At 33.7% G+C, this 17,995-nt stretch overlaps 1 protein-coding gene across 1 annotated transcript; it reads right to left on the bottom strand.

Moving 5' to 3' along the window:
- Nucleotides 1-6,987: 6,987 nt before the first annotated feature.
- Nucleotides 6,988-8,163, bottom strand: LOC132036212 (uncharacterized). Its single transcript, XM_059426488.1, has one exon. It carries the CDS (start codon nucleotides 8,149-8,151, stop codon nucleotides 7,279-7,281), a length of 873 nt encoding a protein of 290 aa, XP_059282471.1. The 5' UTR covers nucleotides 8,152-8,163; the 3' UTR covers nucleotides 6,988-7,278.
- Between the last annotated feature and the right edge of the window lie 9,832 nt (nucleotides 8,164-17,995).

Below are 17,995 nucleotides of genomic sequence, written 5' to 3'. Positions count from 1 at the left end.
AACTGTTGGATCTCCTATATGTGAGCATGTAATCCTTCGTTCCTTTCAGCTACCTTAAAACTTTCTTTGCAAACTTTCCAATGATCAATTCTGAGTTACTCGATATCTTCCCAGATTTCGACCGCAAAACTAATATCCGGTCTTGGCTGAGTTTGAGCATACATCAAACTTCCAACAATAGAAGAGTAAGGAATTAACTCCATTTCTTTTCGTTCTACGTCATTCTTTGGACACTGCATGAGACTAAATTTGTCCCCTTTTTGAATTGGAACAACTCCTGCTGAACAATTGTTCGTGTTAAATCTCTTAAAAAATCTTTCGATATAGCCTTTCTGAGATAGTCCCAAAAGTCCTTGTGATCTATCACGGAATATTTCTATCCCTATCATATAGGATGCCTCACCCATATCTTTCATTTCAAAATTCTTAGAGAGAAAATCTTTCGTCACACGTAATATGCCCAAATCATTAGCAGCAAGCAAAATATCATCAACATATTGGACTAAGAATATAAACTTGCTCCCACTGATCTTTTGGTATATACACCGATCAACGGTGTTTTCCTTAAATCAAAAGATGTGATGGTATCATTAAACTTTATATACCATTGTCGTGAGGCTTGTTTGAGTCCATATATTGACTTCTTTAATTTACACACCATTTGACCTTTTCCTTTAATTTTGAAACCCTCTGGTTAGTTCATATAAACTTCCTCCTCGAGGTCTCCATTAAGAAAGGCAATTTTCACATCCATTTGGTGTAACTCTAAATCATAATGAGCCACCAAAGCCATAATAATTCTTAACGAGTCTTTCTTTATAATCAATGCCTCCTTTCTGAGTATAACCCTTGGCAACAAGTCTAGCTTTATATCGTTCAATATTGCCATTTGAATCGCGCTTGGTCGTAAAGACCCATCTACACCCGATTCTTTTAGAACTTTCTGGCAATTCAATGAGATACCAGACTTTGTTGTATTCCATTGATTTTAACTCTTCTTTCATGGCATCAATCCATTTGTCAGACTCAGTACTTTCTATGGCTTGTGAAAATGAAATCGGATCTTTATTAAGTCCAATGTCAAAATCTGACTCTTGTAAATAAACCACATAATAAATGCGGAATAGCCGATTTTTTCTTTCCTTTGAGATTTTCTCAATGGCACTGTTTGTGGTTCATTTGCATCAGATATTTGTGAGTTAGTTCCTTCCTAGAGTGTTTCATTCAAATGTTGTTCAGTATTGTCAAAGTGTTCTTTGACAACGGGAACAATATTTGTTATTGGTGTGGAAGTAGGCACATTCATGGGCAATGGAACATTAACCCTTACCTCATTTATTTCCACACTTTGTCGCTCGACACTCCCCCTAACTTTACCATTTTCAATGAATCTTGCATTACCGGTTTCAACAATTTTTGAGCTATGGTTTGGACAGTAAAACCTATACCCTTTAGATTTCTCCGGGTAACCAATAAAGTAACCACTTACTGTTCAAGAATCTAATTTCTTTTCATGTGGATTATAAATTCTAGCCTCCGGTGGGCAGCCCCAAACATGCAGGTGCCTTAAACTAGGTTTCCTTCCAGTCCACAATTCAAAAGGTGTTTTTGGAACTGCTTTACTAGGAATCCTGTTTAATAAATACACAGCGGTACTAAGAGCATACATCCACAAAGATTTGGGTAATGAGGAATTACTTATCATAATCCTAACCATATTCATATGTGTCCGATTAGCCCTTTCTGCAACCCTATTTTGTTGAGGAGTTCCTGGCATAGTATGTATATTGTGCACATATGCCATGTTCCTCGAGGAACTTTGCAAATGGACCTGAACATTGTCTCGATTCGCTATATTTTCCATAAAATTCACCACCTCTATCTGACCTAATGATTTTCACTTTTCTATCTAATTGCCTTTTAACCTCATTGACGTACACGTTGAGGGTGTCCGTTGCTTGAGATTTTTCTTTTAGCAAGTAGATATATCCATAACGTAAAAAATCATCGATAAAAGTGATAAAATATTTTTCTCCAGCAAAAGATGGAACATCAAAAGGTCCGCAAATATCAGTGTGTATAATTTCAAGAAGCTGGGTGCTTCTTGTGGCACCTTTCTTACTATGCTTGGTTTGCTTTCCCGTAATGCAATCCAAACATATATCAAGATCAGTAAAATCTAGATTCTGGAGAAACTCATTCTTTATTAATCTTTCTAACCCTTCTTTGGATATATGACCCAAACGCTTGTGCCACAAGTAAGCAGAACTTTCATTCAGTGAAGTACGTTTAATTCCAACATTTTGATGTATAGCAAGAACGGATTCAGAAAAAACATTAACGAGTTTCAATTTATATAAACCATCAATAATAAGACCATAACCATAAAAAACAGCATTCTTATATAAATTGAAACATCCATGTCCAAACTTAAAATCAAATCCAGAAACATCAAGTCTTGAAAGAGAAATCAAATTCCTAGAAACTGAAGGAACATAAAGAGTCTGTAATAGATCAAGGTGATGTCAGTCTCCAAGATCAAACGATAAGTCCCTATGCCTTCAATTGGAGCCTTCATACGATTTCCCTTGAACAAGAAATCCTTATTTGGATTTGTAGTTCGGATCGTAAGAAATCCCCGACATAGTGGATACATGAGTAGTTGCACCGTAATCAAGCCACAAGTATTATTAGGAACTTCTACTAAATTTGATTCGAAACATACAAAAGCACTAAAAGTACCTTTCTTTTCGAACCAAGCTTTACGTTTCGGGCAATCTTTCTGATAGTGTCCTTCCTTCCTACAGAAATGACACACATCTGCTTTGAGTTTCTTATGAGCATCCTGTTGAACTTTAGCAGGTGCTTTCTTCTTCTTGAACTTGTTAGCCTTCACTTTAAGTCCTTTACCAGCTCCTTGGCCCATGAGGTTAATAGAATGACTTCCTTGTTTCTTAAGTCATGATTCGTCTTGAGTAAGCATACTGGACAATTCACTAACATCCCACTTATCCTTAATAGTGTTATAGTTAATTTGGAATGGTCCATACTCAGGATGCAATGAGTTCAGAATAAATTGAACCAAGAAGGAGTCATCCACTTTCATCCCCAAGGTCCGGAGTCTTGCTACAATGTTAGTCATCTCAATGATATGGTTTTGCATACTACGCGACCCATCAAACTTCACAGTCCTGAGTTCAGCCATTAGTGTACTAGCGAGAGACTTGTTAGCAGAACGAAAATGGTCTTCCACAAACTTCAGGTATTCCCTGGCACTTTCTGTCTGTGGAATAGTACTCTTAATGTTGTTGGCAATAGTCATTCGCATAAACATAAGGCTCGATACGGTAGAGCGTTCCCATGTTTTATGGAAAGACTTCATCCTCACCTTTCTCGTACGGTAATAGCGACGAGTTTTTCTTTTAGCAGAGCCAAGTCAAGATCCATCACACATAAGTGGAACTGGACTTGTTCATGCCACTCAGAGAAGTTCAATCAGTTGAACCCAGTAACAGATGAAGCAAGCGAATGAAGAGGAATAGCTGCAAAATAGATATTCATGCTCATAAATTAGAAAATAATGTGGATTCAGCACAACAATAAAAGTATATTATAATTCTCCTTTGGGTGCTACTACGACATACTATCATAATTTAAACACCATTTTTAACTTTAATAGGCAATTAAATATTTTCAATCAAACATATACGACATCTTTGGATATACAATACATATTTGATTAAAGAATACTAATTTACCTCATTATGTTCACTACTCATAGAATAATTGATTCACCTTTGGGTAAATCCTTAAGTTCTAGCAATCGTGAAAGTCAATTATCCATTTATTTTCAATAATAGGCATTTCATTAGTTTAATGGATAAACGACAATCTAATGTATGCATTTTTTTCTCTCTCTTAAACATGCTAGTTTGGCTACTTTGGCGACTAACAAACTATATGAACATAAATGCACACATAAAATAAATATCATAAAATATTTTTATGCATGTGAATATTTTAAACATTCTAGTTTGGCCACTTTGGTGACTAACAAACTATAAGCATATTACATGCACAAAATAAACATAACTATTATGTATGTGCTTATTTTAAGCATACTAGTTCAACCACTTTGGTGACTAACAAACTATATAATCACACACAGAGAATAAATAACAATTGGCTTCAAAACTTAATAGCATTAAACATATTATTTTATGGCCCCAGAATTCTCATAATGTGGGACTGCAATTATTAAAATAATGAATTCAAAAGATGTAAAGATGAAACTTTATTCTATGAACGGTGTTGACGTAATAGGCCAAACTTAAGTTGAACAAAAAAAAGGGTTCTGAGATGGTTTTGGCTTTTAGCAACTAAAAGTTAACCCAGTATATGAAAAATTTTGACCGATCAAAGAGTTATATCTTCAAAATTAATATCTTTTGCCATGCCATATTGATCTCTGGACCTACTTTTGTTTCTTACAGAAAACAAATCTTCAAAGATTCCCGTTCTAATCTTTTAACATAACAATCTGCTTTTCCTTCCGTAATAAATAAGCAAATAAATTCATTTTTTTTTGGGCAAATCAATAGAAACAACAAAACATGTAAGCCCTTTTGAACAATAAATCACTACCGGCGACGTAGCGTGATTTTTAAGAGCAATACAGTAATATTGTAATCACTATTATACATTCAACACAATAATGTTTTTCTTCTATGAAGATTATTGGTTCAAATATCCAGGCTCTTGATACCACATGGAAGATTAACTTAATTCACACAGGATGTTGAACACAATAATCTTACATGGAAATAATACGGAAAACATACCCGATGCAAAAGACATTATCACGAAAGCGGAAACGTTAATTGTAGAAACTGGTTTCTACCTCCTTGCCCTAGTCTTACGTTACCACAGCCGTCAGTGATGGAAAAATTGTATAGAATAAGTGGTAACCCTAATGAGTGGAGGGAGGACCACTTTATAGGAGTTGAGACTTAATCCGGTACGTCCATCAAGTAACCGATCTAACGGACGAGATTTATTCTTCATTAAATATTAATTATGAGCTTTACATTAATTGGGCCACATATTAGAATTAATAAAATTCTAACAATCTCCTTAACAGATTCAGTAAATGACTTATATAGGATGTGTGGTTAACGTGATTCATCATTGCATTCTCATGAAATGACTTACTAGAATTAATTTGAGTAATTCATGCAACATTGGATGTCTACAAAGCTTGGACTGGAACAACTCGGAGATAGCTAGCCTAGACCTCGTTGCTAAATTAACCAGTCATTCGCTCCCAGTGGTGCTTTGAAAGTGAAACCAAGCAAGCAACTATTAGAAAGAAGTTGAAGCTATAACAATTCCAGTAAATCGTCTTGATTCAGGTAACCTAAACACCCCCCCCCCCCCACCGCCCCCCCAAGAATAACATAAACATAAACCGGTCTTCTTGATTGGGAGCAACAAACCCAGTCAGAATCACAAATCATTGCAAACTGAAGTCAGAGGTATCTCGAGGCATGAAAAGATTGACTAAGAAGCTAGACAGCATAAATACTGTCAGATATATACAGTATGATTTTTTTTTTTTCCCTTCAAAAAAGAGCTCCACAGTAAATAGTTTTAAATCACTAGGATTTGGTAAAGGCGCACCAAACTTGAAACAGAGTTTCGCAATGATATCCAAGGGACAAATTTAGAGGTGAATGTAACCTTCATTCACTTCAATGAAGTCCAATATTTTCGATATGGAACATGGATATATACTCCAAATAAAATCTAGCAATTATTAAATTTTGAACACATAATTTCATATGTACAATGAGTTTAGTGCTAAGAACCTTGTTTGAACTCCATCAAGTTTAAATCCTTAATCTTGCAATTTTATGCAAGCCTTGTGATATTTTATTTACCATTGTCGAGAAGCCTATTTGAGACCGTAAAGTGATTTTCTAAGCCGACAAACAGGGTGGAGCTGAAGAATCAGAAGCTGGTTGAACATATGGTCCAAGTGGTTTAATTGTATAAACCTCTTGATGAAGCATTATTTACATCCAATTTGAAATATGATCCACCCCTTTTTGTTTCTTCATTTTTCTTTTTGTAACCACAGTGGCCTGTATTCATTTTTTTTTTTTTTTTTGGACAAACATTTAAAAGTGTTTAGCTTTACTTCACGGGACGATAACTCAGTATAGTCCAGGACCTTGCTTTGTACCTTTTCATAACCATTTTCAGTGGACATCAAGTGCCATATTTTATGGTATATACGATTAATGAACGGCTAAAATTACCTGATCCAATAATGGTAAAGACGCTATAGGAGTATTATTTTGCTTTAACAAATAATGATGACGTTTCTATTGATCGCATTAGCACAATGAGCTAAGAATACAATAACTTCAGTAGAAAAGACATGCATATGGTCCATTCAATTAAATTTTTTCATAGAATTAAATTCGAGGGAATCCAATTCTTGAGAAGTTGTCAAGAAGTAAAAAAAGAGAAAATTGAAAATTGAAGGAAAGAGAAGTTGAAGTACCTTAGAAGCCAGCTTAGGAAGGAATCACAAAGACCCATTCCTGAAATTGTGTTTTTAAAATTCTAAATAAGAGAGTCAAAGAGAACCGAAACAGAGTGGAAAAAAGGGAGAAAGTGCATCCGATATGGAAAATATTTTGTTTGAGTTGAATTTCCATCTATGGTTGGGGCAAAAAGTATTCATACAATCAAATTGTTCAAATGGTAATAATTGTCAGAAAATTCTCTGTGTAATTGTAGTATTGATTGGTTTCTTAGAATAAATAGCAAGGGACATAATATACTATACCAAGTTAAATTATAATGATTTTACTAAGGGCCTGTTTGGAAAGCCACCCAGGCAAGGGCGGATCTACGTAGAAGGGTGGGAGCGGTACGGCATCTGGACGCCTCAGTTGAAACTCTATATATATACAACAACAACATACCCAGTGAATCTCATAATGTGGGGTCTGGGGAGGGTAGATTGTACGCAGACCTTACCCCTACCTTAGGTAGGGAGGCTATTTCCGGAAGACCCTCGGCCCAAGAAAAAGCATAGGAAAGGTTAGATACGGGTAAACAATTCAAAGCAATTATGAAAATGAAAACAACGAAAGTGAATAAGCCATGATAAACCATTCTGTGTAAACAGATACTCGCAGAAATCAAGGGACAAGAAACTAAAGATCAATGCAACTACTCGCAAGAAAGGATAAACGCGACTACCTACTAGCCTTCTACCCTGATCTGAGTCCTCCATACCCTCCTATCTAAGGTCATGTCCTCGGTAAGCTGAAGATGCGCCATGTCCTGTCTAATCACCTCTCCCCAATACTTCTTCGGCCTACCTCTACCTCTTCTGAAACCGTCCATAGCCAGCCTCTCGCACCTCCGCACTGGGGCATTTGTGTCTCTCCGCATCACATGCCCAAACCATATCAGCCTCGCTTCCCGCATATTGTCCTCCACCGAGGCTACTCCTACCTTGTCTCGGATAACTTCATTCCTAATCCTATCTCTCCTAGTGTTCCCACACATCCCTTGCAGCATTCTCATTTTCGCCACTTTCATCTTCTGAACGTGAGACTTTTTTACTGGCCAACACTCCGCCCCATACAACATAGTTGGCCTAACCACCACATTGTAGAACTTGCCTTTGAGTTTTGGTGGCACCTTCTTGTCGCACAACACTCCGGAGGCAAGCCTCCATTTCATCCACCCTGCACCAATACGGTGTGTGACGTCATCATCAATCTCCCCATTTCGTTGTATAATAGACCCAAGATACTTGAAATTATCTATCTTTTGTATGATCTGGGTGCCAAGCTTCACTTCCATGCCAGCCTCATGCACTATATCGCTGAACCTGCACTCCAAGTACTCTGTCTTGGTCCTACTCAACTTGAACCCTTTAGACTCTAGAGTTTGTCTCCAAACCTCCAGCTTAGCGCTAACTCCGCTGCGAGTCTCGTCAATCAGGACTATGTTATCCTCGAATAACATACACCATGGAACCTCACCTTGAATTTGTCGCGTCAATCCATCCATCACCAAGGAAAATAAAAATGGGCTAAGAGTTGATCCCTGGTGCAACCCCATCATGACTGGGAAGTGCTCCAAGTCTCCTCATATAGTCCTTACCCTGGTCTTAGCCCCATCATACATGTCCTTGATCGCTCTAATGTACGCCACAGGTACACCTCTAGCCTCCAAGCATCTCCATAGAACCTTTCTCGGCACTTTGTCGTATGCCTTTTCTAGGTCGATGAACACTATGTGTAAGTCCCTCTTCCTCTCCTTATACTGCTCCACCAGCCTCCGTACAAGATGAATAGCTTCCGTAGTAGAGCGCCCCGGCATGAATCTGAACTGGTTCTCTGAAATAGACACGTCTCTCCGCACCCTCATGTTTTCCCACACTTTCATAGTGTGGCTTAGCAGCTTGATCCCTTTGTAGTTGTTCCAACTTTGAATGTCGCCCTTGTTCTTGTACAATGAAATCGTTGTACTGCATCGCCATTCTTCGGGCATCTTAGCCGTCTTAAAGATGACATTAAATAATCGAGTCAACCACTCCAGACCTGCCCTACCTACAGTCTTCCAAAATTCCCTAGGAATCTCGTGGGGCCCGGTTACTCTTCCCCTACTCATCCTATGAACAACACCCTAAACTTCCTCAATATTTATACTCCTACAATATCCAAAATCACGACACCTCTCGGAGTACTCCAAATCTCCCAACACAATGTCTCTGTCCCCTTCGTCGTTCAAGAGTTTGTGGAAGTATGACTGCCATCTCTGTCTAATGAGAGCATCCTCCTCCAGTACCCTGCCATCCTCGTCCTTGATGCACTTCACCTGATCTAAGTCACGCGCCCTCCTCTCCCTCGCCTTGGCTAGTCGGTACAACTTCTTATCCCCGCCTTTGTCCTCTGAGTTCGCATACAGGCGTTCAAAAGCTGCTGTTTTTGCCGCTGTAACTGCTAACTTTGCCTCCTTCCTCGCCATCTTATACAATTCCCTATTCGTCCGTTTCTCCTCATCATTCTTGCTGTCTACCAACTTCGCATACGCTACCTTCTTTGCTTTTACCTTCTCTTGAACTTCTCCATTCCATCACCAGTCCCCTCGGTGCCGGCAGCGACTACCCTTCGAGACCCCCAGCACCTTTCTAGCTGCTTTCCTAATGCAACTGGCCATCCTATCCCACATATCGATCGCCTCCCCACTACTCTCCCAAGCTCCCATAGCCCTCAACTTCTCCCCCATCTCCAGGGCACCCGTCATTGTCAAACTCCCCCATTTGATCCTAGAAATATATATATATATATATATATATATATATATATATATATATATATATATATATATATATATATAAAACTTTCCACCCGGAATACCAAAAGCACAAAAGGTGCCACTGGCAAAGGGCACAGCATTCTAGGTACGCGAGAACCCAGCGTGCCTCTTTTGGTTTCTTTGCGATTCTTTTTTGGCACCTGAAAGTACACGTTTCAGCTTTTTTCTTTTCCATTTTTTTTATCCTTTTCATTAATTCTTCTCTACTTGTTATTTGCTCGCTGGAAAGTACACGCTCAACTCTATTCATCTTCATTTTTTATCTTTTGTTTTTAAATTCTATTTTTACTTGTATTCTTTATTAAACAAATTTGACTCTTTTTTGCTCTAGTTAGTTCTTGACTCGTTTAACTTCTTTCTTTCTTTAAGTATTAATCTCTTGATATGTGTGTTGTGTGCGTATCTAATACTAATGAGTATTAAATTTTTAAACATCACATAAATATTAATAAAAATATACTTTAATAGTAAATTATATTAAATTTTTAAACATCACATAAATATTAATAAAAACATACTTTAATAGTAAATTTTATATATATTTTTAAAAAAGTTTAAATTCTTAAAAATGATGAATATTATTATGTCAGAGCTTTTAAAATTTGAAGGTTTTTGATCTTGCACTGACGTTCGCGTTAAGTGAAACTGACTGGGTTGAAGTTACAATGATTGATTCTTTCTCAATTATATATCTGCAACAACACACAAAGACAATGGAGTATGAATACATGAGGTAAAGGTATTAGATGGTTTATATAGGTTCGGTTTTTTAACGTGAAAAATCTTTTTCTTTCTCAAAGTTTTAGACAATAAGGCCTCTTATTCCCGCAAAAAAAAAAAAAAAAAAAAAAAAAAAAAAAAAAAAAAAGGCTCTTAGCTAGGTATCTTTCATCTTAGAATATCTAAAAGAAAACATAACAAAAAAAATATGCATATTTGGTCGATTTGTCTATATAAATCGAAAAAGATAATAATCCGGACTTGTTTACTAGTTTGGATGATGTGGCACCCGGAACCTCCAAATCCTGAATCCACCTCTGCACCCAGGTAATTAGAATTGGGTGTAATTATACAGTTTGACATCTTTGTTTAACCAAGTAATTAGTTGGTTAGGTGGTAATTAGGTGTAATTCGGAGGTGTAATTACACTCTCCAATTCTCAAGAGGGGGGGGGGGTTGAGAATTGGGTGTAATTACACCTTGTAATTAGAGGATTACTTTTTAGTTTTCTTTTTTCATTTAATTTCTTTTTTGAATTAGTTTTTTATTTCTATTATTTTAAATTTTTAATTATTTTTATTTTTTAAATTTATTTTTGTTTTTATATTATTTATCTTTCATTTCCTTTTTTCTCATTCCCTACCTTTACTTCTTGTGATTCCATGTAAGTGCTTGTATTTTATTTTTTTATTTTTATTTTATTCATTTAGCATAACTATGTATTATTCTAATTTTTGAAACTACACCTCTTAGTATTAGAAAGAATGAGTCATTAACAAACTTGACATATAATAAATGATGTTATTAATGTATAATTTTATTGTGAATGAGGTTATAGACTTATATTTTCTCTTTCTTTTCATTATATTTACTTAAGTTACGTTGGAACTTACTTATGTAATGTTAGAATTTGACATAAAAGTATTATGTTAAACTTTTTTTTCTTTTTTTTTTTTGGATTTTGAATTTAGGTTATGTTATAGATTTTAATATATCTTCTCTACTACAATTGACTTGTTATTTCACATTGCATCTTTGTTTATTTTTCACTTACAGTTGATAGATTTTTTTTAGTCAAACATTTGAATAATGTTATGACATTATAGTTATAAATATTATTTGTTTTTTCTCAAACATCCAATCCATGATGTTCTCACAAAAAGTCTGCTTTTAATTTTTATAATTAATTAAAATAAAAATATTATTAGTTTAAAAAAATATATCAATTATTTTTTACAATATTAGTTACAAATATATGATTATTAATTAATATATTTTCAAGAAATAATGTGTTGTTGAATACATAATTTAATATCATTTATAAAAGCGCATATTTTTTAAATATTAATTTTTAATTTTTGATAATTAAATTTTATTTTTAAATTAAATTCATTATGTAATTATACTTGTGCAACCAAACAGTACGATTGTAATTACACTATAATTACGTGATGACAAACAAACAGGTCGTTGTAATTACAATACTGTGTAATTACTACCCTAGTAATTACACCAATTCCAATTACCAGGTGGCTTTCCAAACAGACTCTTATAAAATTTTCATTACACTATAAGTATAATTACTTAAATATTTTATACTTTTTGGCCACTTGTTAGATTATTACATGTAAATATCTTAATAAGCAATGGTATATAATATAGTGAAAATTATAAGTAACATACTATCACAGGTTAAAATTTAGAAATAGGAGTAGCATCTTTACCTTTGTTAATGTGTATAACTTAAATCCTATTTTTTTTTTTAAGAAAAAAATTGAGTTTAACTTATATATACATCAACAATGTCAATAATTTTTTACATGATCAGGTTAGATTTACATATATAGTAACCTGCCGTATTTTCAAAATTACAAATCCCCCCTTTCTATGATTTTTTTTTTGCGTGACCAAATAAAGTAGTAATTTTTATTTTTAAATGTTGCAAAATGCATTTAATTTAAACTCTTTTATACTCCAATAAGTTATTTTAAATTGTGAAAATGATTTTGTGAGCTGCCTCTATTATCCGTATTTAGTTGCCCATTGAATTATGATATTAAAAGCTCTACATCAATATATACCACTAAAGGCTTAAGAATTTGGAGGAAAGAAATAAGGCTTATAGCCTGTCTGGCCAAGCTTATTTTTCTCCAAAAGTACTTATTTTTTTCAATAAGTGCTTATTTAAAAAAAAAAAGTGAGGTGTTTGACCAAGCTTTTAGGAGAAAAATAAGTGCTTCTGGAGAATAGCAGAAGCAGTTTTTTAGGAGCTAAAAATAAATATCTTCTGGCCAAGAACACTTTTTTTTAAAGCACTTTTGAGAAAAATACACTTAGAAACACTTTTTAAAAGCTTGACCAAACACAAATTGCTATTCAAAAGTGTTTTTTTAATTAATTGGCCAAACACAAACTGCTTTTCACCAAAAGTACTATTTTTCATAAGCACTTTTGAAAAAAATACTTTTCAAAATAAACTGATTTTAAAAGCTTGGTCAAACAGACTAGTAACTTTGAAAAGCTAAAACGTAAAATATAATGCTTTTTGGCTCATTAAATTTTTTATGACCATTACTAATCTACCTCTTCAATTTTACATCAGTTACAAATTAATATAATCATCAAGCCTATAAATTATCACCAACCTTTTCTTCCTACATGTTAGCTTTTCTCCATATATATCCACATCTCACAAACTTAAAATCTTGCCAAATTATTTTTGTGGTAGATTTGGTATATTGCGTTGATTGTGAGTCCTTGTTCCCGTCATCAACAATGATATAGTAAAAATTAAAAAAAAAAAATGTCAGTGTGGAATTGGAATTTCACACAAAAATCTGGTGAGTGTCACTTTTATTTCTCATAGAGTTTCACACTTTCACTCTTTGCAGCTGATCTATTTCTTTCTTCTTCTTCTTCCTTTTTGATTTACCTGTGTAGTCTTTCTCTCAATTATCAAAAGTGTTGGTGTTTGAAATGGTAAAACTAACTATTAGGAGAAAGAAGCAGATTTTCTAAACTTTTGTGTAGCATAATATCAGTTGATTATAGTGTAGTATTACTCCAAAAAATTTATCTAGACCAAGAGCATTCATAATGAGGGATTAAGAATGTCAATAATAAAAATACCAATTTTGAAGAGATATTTGAGATAGATGTAAGCGGGACGTCATACATAATAGGAAATAATAAAGCAGTGAAAAAGGCAAAGTTAATATAATTAACAACCATAACAAGTCACTAGTGTCGAGCAAAGAAGGAACAGAAAAAAAAAAAAAAAAAAATAGAGGCACAGAGGAAATCTATATATAATATAAAGCTAGACATAGACAAGGTGATGTGGCACCTCTATATGACCACCATTCCTATTTATCTTTTTTCTCATTTTTTTGACATTTTCTAATTTTTCCTATTTATATGACATATTAAAAATAGGAAATTCATTTCTTAATTAATTACTTTCTTTTAATTATCCATCTTCAATTTTTTCAGTTTACAAAGCTCAAAAGTCACTGCTATTACTTTTGCATTTAGTGATCGTCACTGCTTTAAATTTTGCAATTAGTGATCAAACATTTAACTCTCTTAGTTATTTTCAATGCTCTGAATATTATAAGCAACAATTACCATTGCTTACCAATTTTCTCAAGCAATAACGTTGCACGAACCTATACATAAATAACCCACTCCCCCATTTCTTAATCACTTAATACACTATGAGAATGCACTGATTATGATGGTTCCGTTACCTCATGAATGATTCAATAACGTGGCTTTTCACTTACCAAAACTCTTTGGATGAATTAAATTTACTCTAAGCTCTCTCATATCTATATAAATGTTTTCACATTATCATCCACCAATTAACAAAATCTGGTTGAAGGTGTAGTTATAAACTTGGAGAATTTTTTTTTCAATAAAAAGGGAAGTTTTGTAAGGTTGGATGCAATGGAGGTACATGAGACGAAACAAGAGTGCGATGGAGTCAACAGAGGCGTCGGAATAGTCTTGATACAAAACATATAACTTTTACTTTAAATATTTCTTTAGTTCTAGTAAGATACAACTATATAATTAAGGTGTTTCTTAAGAAAATAACACAAAATGTGAGAAGAGTGATGATATTGTATTAAAATATTCAACAAAAGCTAATAAATTCGGTCAAAATAAATATTACTAATTAACAAGCCATAAAGAAAATTACCATAATCTAAAAATACTAAGTCATGCTAAAATAAGTACGGCTAATAAGTATTAATTACATGACAAAGAAATAAAACTTAAGTTATGTTTTTTCACTCTCTAAATAAATTATGCAAAGCGAAGAATAGATATCCAACATTATTGTCATTCCTAGTGGTAAATTGAATTTCTTTTGTTAGCATTAGTGTTGAGTTAGTTTTGGTCTGGACTTTATTTGAGTTACTAACATCCATAGGATATAAAACTTATTGACATTCAAAATTCGAAATTCAAGCTTGAATAATATGATAATAGTTAAAGAACTACGAAAAAATTTAAGAAATATTTATAAATTACATTACAAAATAAATATTTTTATGTATATATTTTAAAATTTGAATACATGTAATGTCGGGTTGGTTTGGTTCGGTTTGACTTTTTTTAGTTAAAACCAAACCAAACCAATTATGGTCGGGTTTTTTTTTCCAACACCAAACCAAGTCAAACCAAACCACTAGTCGGGTTTTTTTCTCGGTTTGACTCGGTTTATCGGTTTACGTTATACACCCCTACTCTCAAGATTTAAGTAAATAGTCAAACTTGATCATGCTAATTGCTATATCCATGTAATTGACTAAATGTATTAAAAATCTATTGGTTTACTTCTTATATACCAATTTTTTTTCCTTATAAAGAGGAAATGAAATAGAAATATAAGTTTAGAGGGACAATTTTTAGTATGAATTTGAAGCCCCTGTAAATTGTTAATACAATTTTCTCACTGGCCGTCAATGCTCAAAATATATAATTAAGAAGTAATAATTAATCAAACTTATAACTTTCAAAGACATTAACTAATGAGAGATAATTGCAAACCGTTACTTGCACAATTTTATTATATGATAAATACTTTTACTTATGAACAAAATTTAAATAGGAAAAGGAATATCCTTCGAGAACTTTACAAAACTACAAAAAGTTTAGTCATTCTTTATATCATTTGAATTTGCTTTTGTTTTTTTATTTCTTCATATGTTTTATATGCCGCATATATTTCAGTCAGACTTTTGGCAGGATTTTAGTAAATTCAAACAATACAAACCAAAAAAATTATATCATTGGGTTCATGTCAATACAAAACGAAGCAAAGATTTGAAGTTTATAAGTTCCGAAAACTTTTCAAGTTATTGGATGTTAAATTAGTAATTTGTACTTATTCAATGAATTTTAAGATAAATAAAGAGTTTGAACCAAAATAACCGAACGCATAACTGACACTCTAGCTTTGTGCATATATCTATAACATCTTTTTCAAATTTGGTTTAAATATTTCTATGGTCAAAAACATTAGTTGTAACTAGGGAGTACTTTTTCGCCAAAGTCAAAACTTCGGGGCTTGTAATTTAACCCCAGATAATTTCTTCGTACTTAATTAGAGCTAATACTAATCAGGGTCAACCTCACACTTAATAGTTTAAAAAAAAAATGGGGCCTTGCCCCCACAGTTTCCCGAGAAACTGCTGTATCGGCTATATTTTTGTATATATATTCTTTTGGTTCTGCCACATGTCCCTAAGCCTTGTGCTCAACTTCATTGATTTTCTCATTTTTTGCGCAAGTAGCACATGTATTATTACAAAAGTGTGATTTTAAATGGATTTGAACCTAGGACAGCATTGGTTTTTAATTAGGTGATGTAAACTTTTTGCATATATATGCATATTATTTTAAAAATGAGAATATTTAAACCCATGTATAAGAAGAATTTATTGGGAAAAAAAGGTTGAATTTGCACCTGTTATATTATTTAGACTAAAAAGACTCCGATGTTACCTAATGTTCCAAAAAAATGCCCCTTTCCACTAACGGCCACGCTGTCCAGTATGGTATGCTGCGTGTCAAATTGTTTTTAATTCAATGATCTCCTCCCTTGTTTGGAATAAATTTATTGCTCTACTATTTGATTTGGAGCAATTTTACCCTCCAAGTAACACCCTTCACTAAAGCACGTCTCCTCACCTGCTCAAGCTACAAGTTGCACTTGCTTAATAATAGACTACATACATTTTATAATTTTTTTTAAGAAATCAGATATCCAGCAACTGAACATATTAAAGTAATTATTAGCTTAGTATAAAATATTATTCCAGAAAAGGGCTAAATATACCCCGTACTATTAGAAGAGGGCGAAATATACCCCTCGTTATACTTTAGGTCCTAATATCTTGCTTACGGTTATACTTTGGGCACAAATATACCCTTCCACCGTTAAAGTTATCCATCTTGGACATCCTATCCACATGGCAATGATATTTGATGAGGTGGATGCCACATGGCACTGCCACCTCATCACCCCTAACCCATTTTATTCCTCCCATCTTCGGTGAATGGTGGTGGAGGGTGAAAATTTTAGTGGTTGACCAAAAGTATAACCATAGGAATATATTTGGACCCAAAGTATAACAAGGGTTATATTTGGACCAAAAGTATAACGAGGGGTACATTAGGCCCTTTTTTGATTATATTCTGCCTTGTACACAGAAGGCGTTAGGCGTATGGATTTCAAGAGAAATTCGAAAGGGGAAGCAAGAGAAAATATCTGCAAACTTAGTTCATTATAAATTTATAATCACACTCACAACACAGAATCTTTGCTAGTCAGATTCATGAAAACTTTTCCCTTAGCATAACATCCCTAAAATTTTAATAAAAAAGGGGTAGACAAAACAAAATAATACCACATTGCTGCTGCAAATTGCTATATAATTTAGGTAGTGTTGTGGTCATCATAATTTTCTGGGCAACAGAAACAGAAGCATGACCAAATTTTCTTAGCGATCATCGATAAAACATGCTTTCTCTTCTTCGGAATTATGGATGGTGCAGTTGTTTTCAACTCCTCTGTCATGTGTAACAAACTAATTTTATCCTTAACTGAGTTGTCTCATGAGAAAAAAAATGAGGAAGCTTTGGCCCTTATTTATACTTAATTAGCTGCCACTGTGTGTAATTGATGCTTAAAATTGTTCTTTCCAACTATCTCTTGCTAATTAAGTAACTGAGTCACAAGTAAATGGTAAAATAACTTCTGATTCTTTTCTATAACTGTTTACGATGTGTGTGTGTGTGTGTATGTACTGAAATCTTTGCGTACTCCAAGGAGTAGACAAGAAAAAGAAGAATAATTGACTACCTATGCACTGAGCACAAAAATAATCAAAGATGCTGGCCTCTTTTTATTTTCTTTTGGCCCTTTTCTTCTGTTGATTGACATTAGACAAAAAGCAGTTACAGTACTTCTTTTACGTTCATCATTACTACTTTTAAAAAGACTTAAACTGGAGAGTTGACAAAAGTCTTCTATGCTAAAATATTCTTGTTTGCAACAAATTTTGATTGCGGAAAATAACTTGTAATCACAGATAAAATATGAAGAAATAGAGATTTTATTAATGAATATTGTGGGTAAAAATTTTATTTACTCCCTTAATTTTTTTCTCTTAATATTTTTTCATAATTCGAGGGCCGTTAGTAGCTTATTTCTCGAACGTAGGATGGTTTGAATTTGGATATATGAACTTTCTTGGGTTGTATTTGATCTCCATGAAAGAATATTATGGATCTTCTTGAAGTATTTGGTTGTCAAGAAATATCCGGCCACATAATGACTTCTTATTGAATACCC

The sequence above is a fragment of the Lycium ferocissimum genome, chromosome 11, assembly GCF_029784015.1.
Source record: "Lycium ferocissimum isolate CSIRO_LF1 chromosome 11, AGI_CSIRO_Lferr_CH_V1, whole genome shotgun sequence".
NCBI lineage: Eukaryota > Viridiplantae > Streptophyta > Magnoliopsida > Solanales > Solanaceae > Lycium > Lycium ferocissimum.
This window is presented reverse-complemented; position numbering and strand designations above follow the sequence as displayed.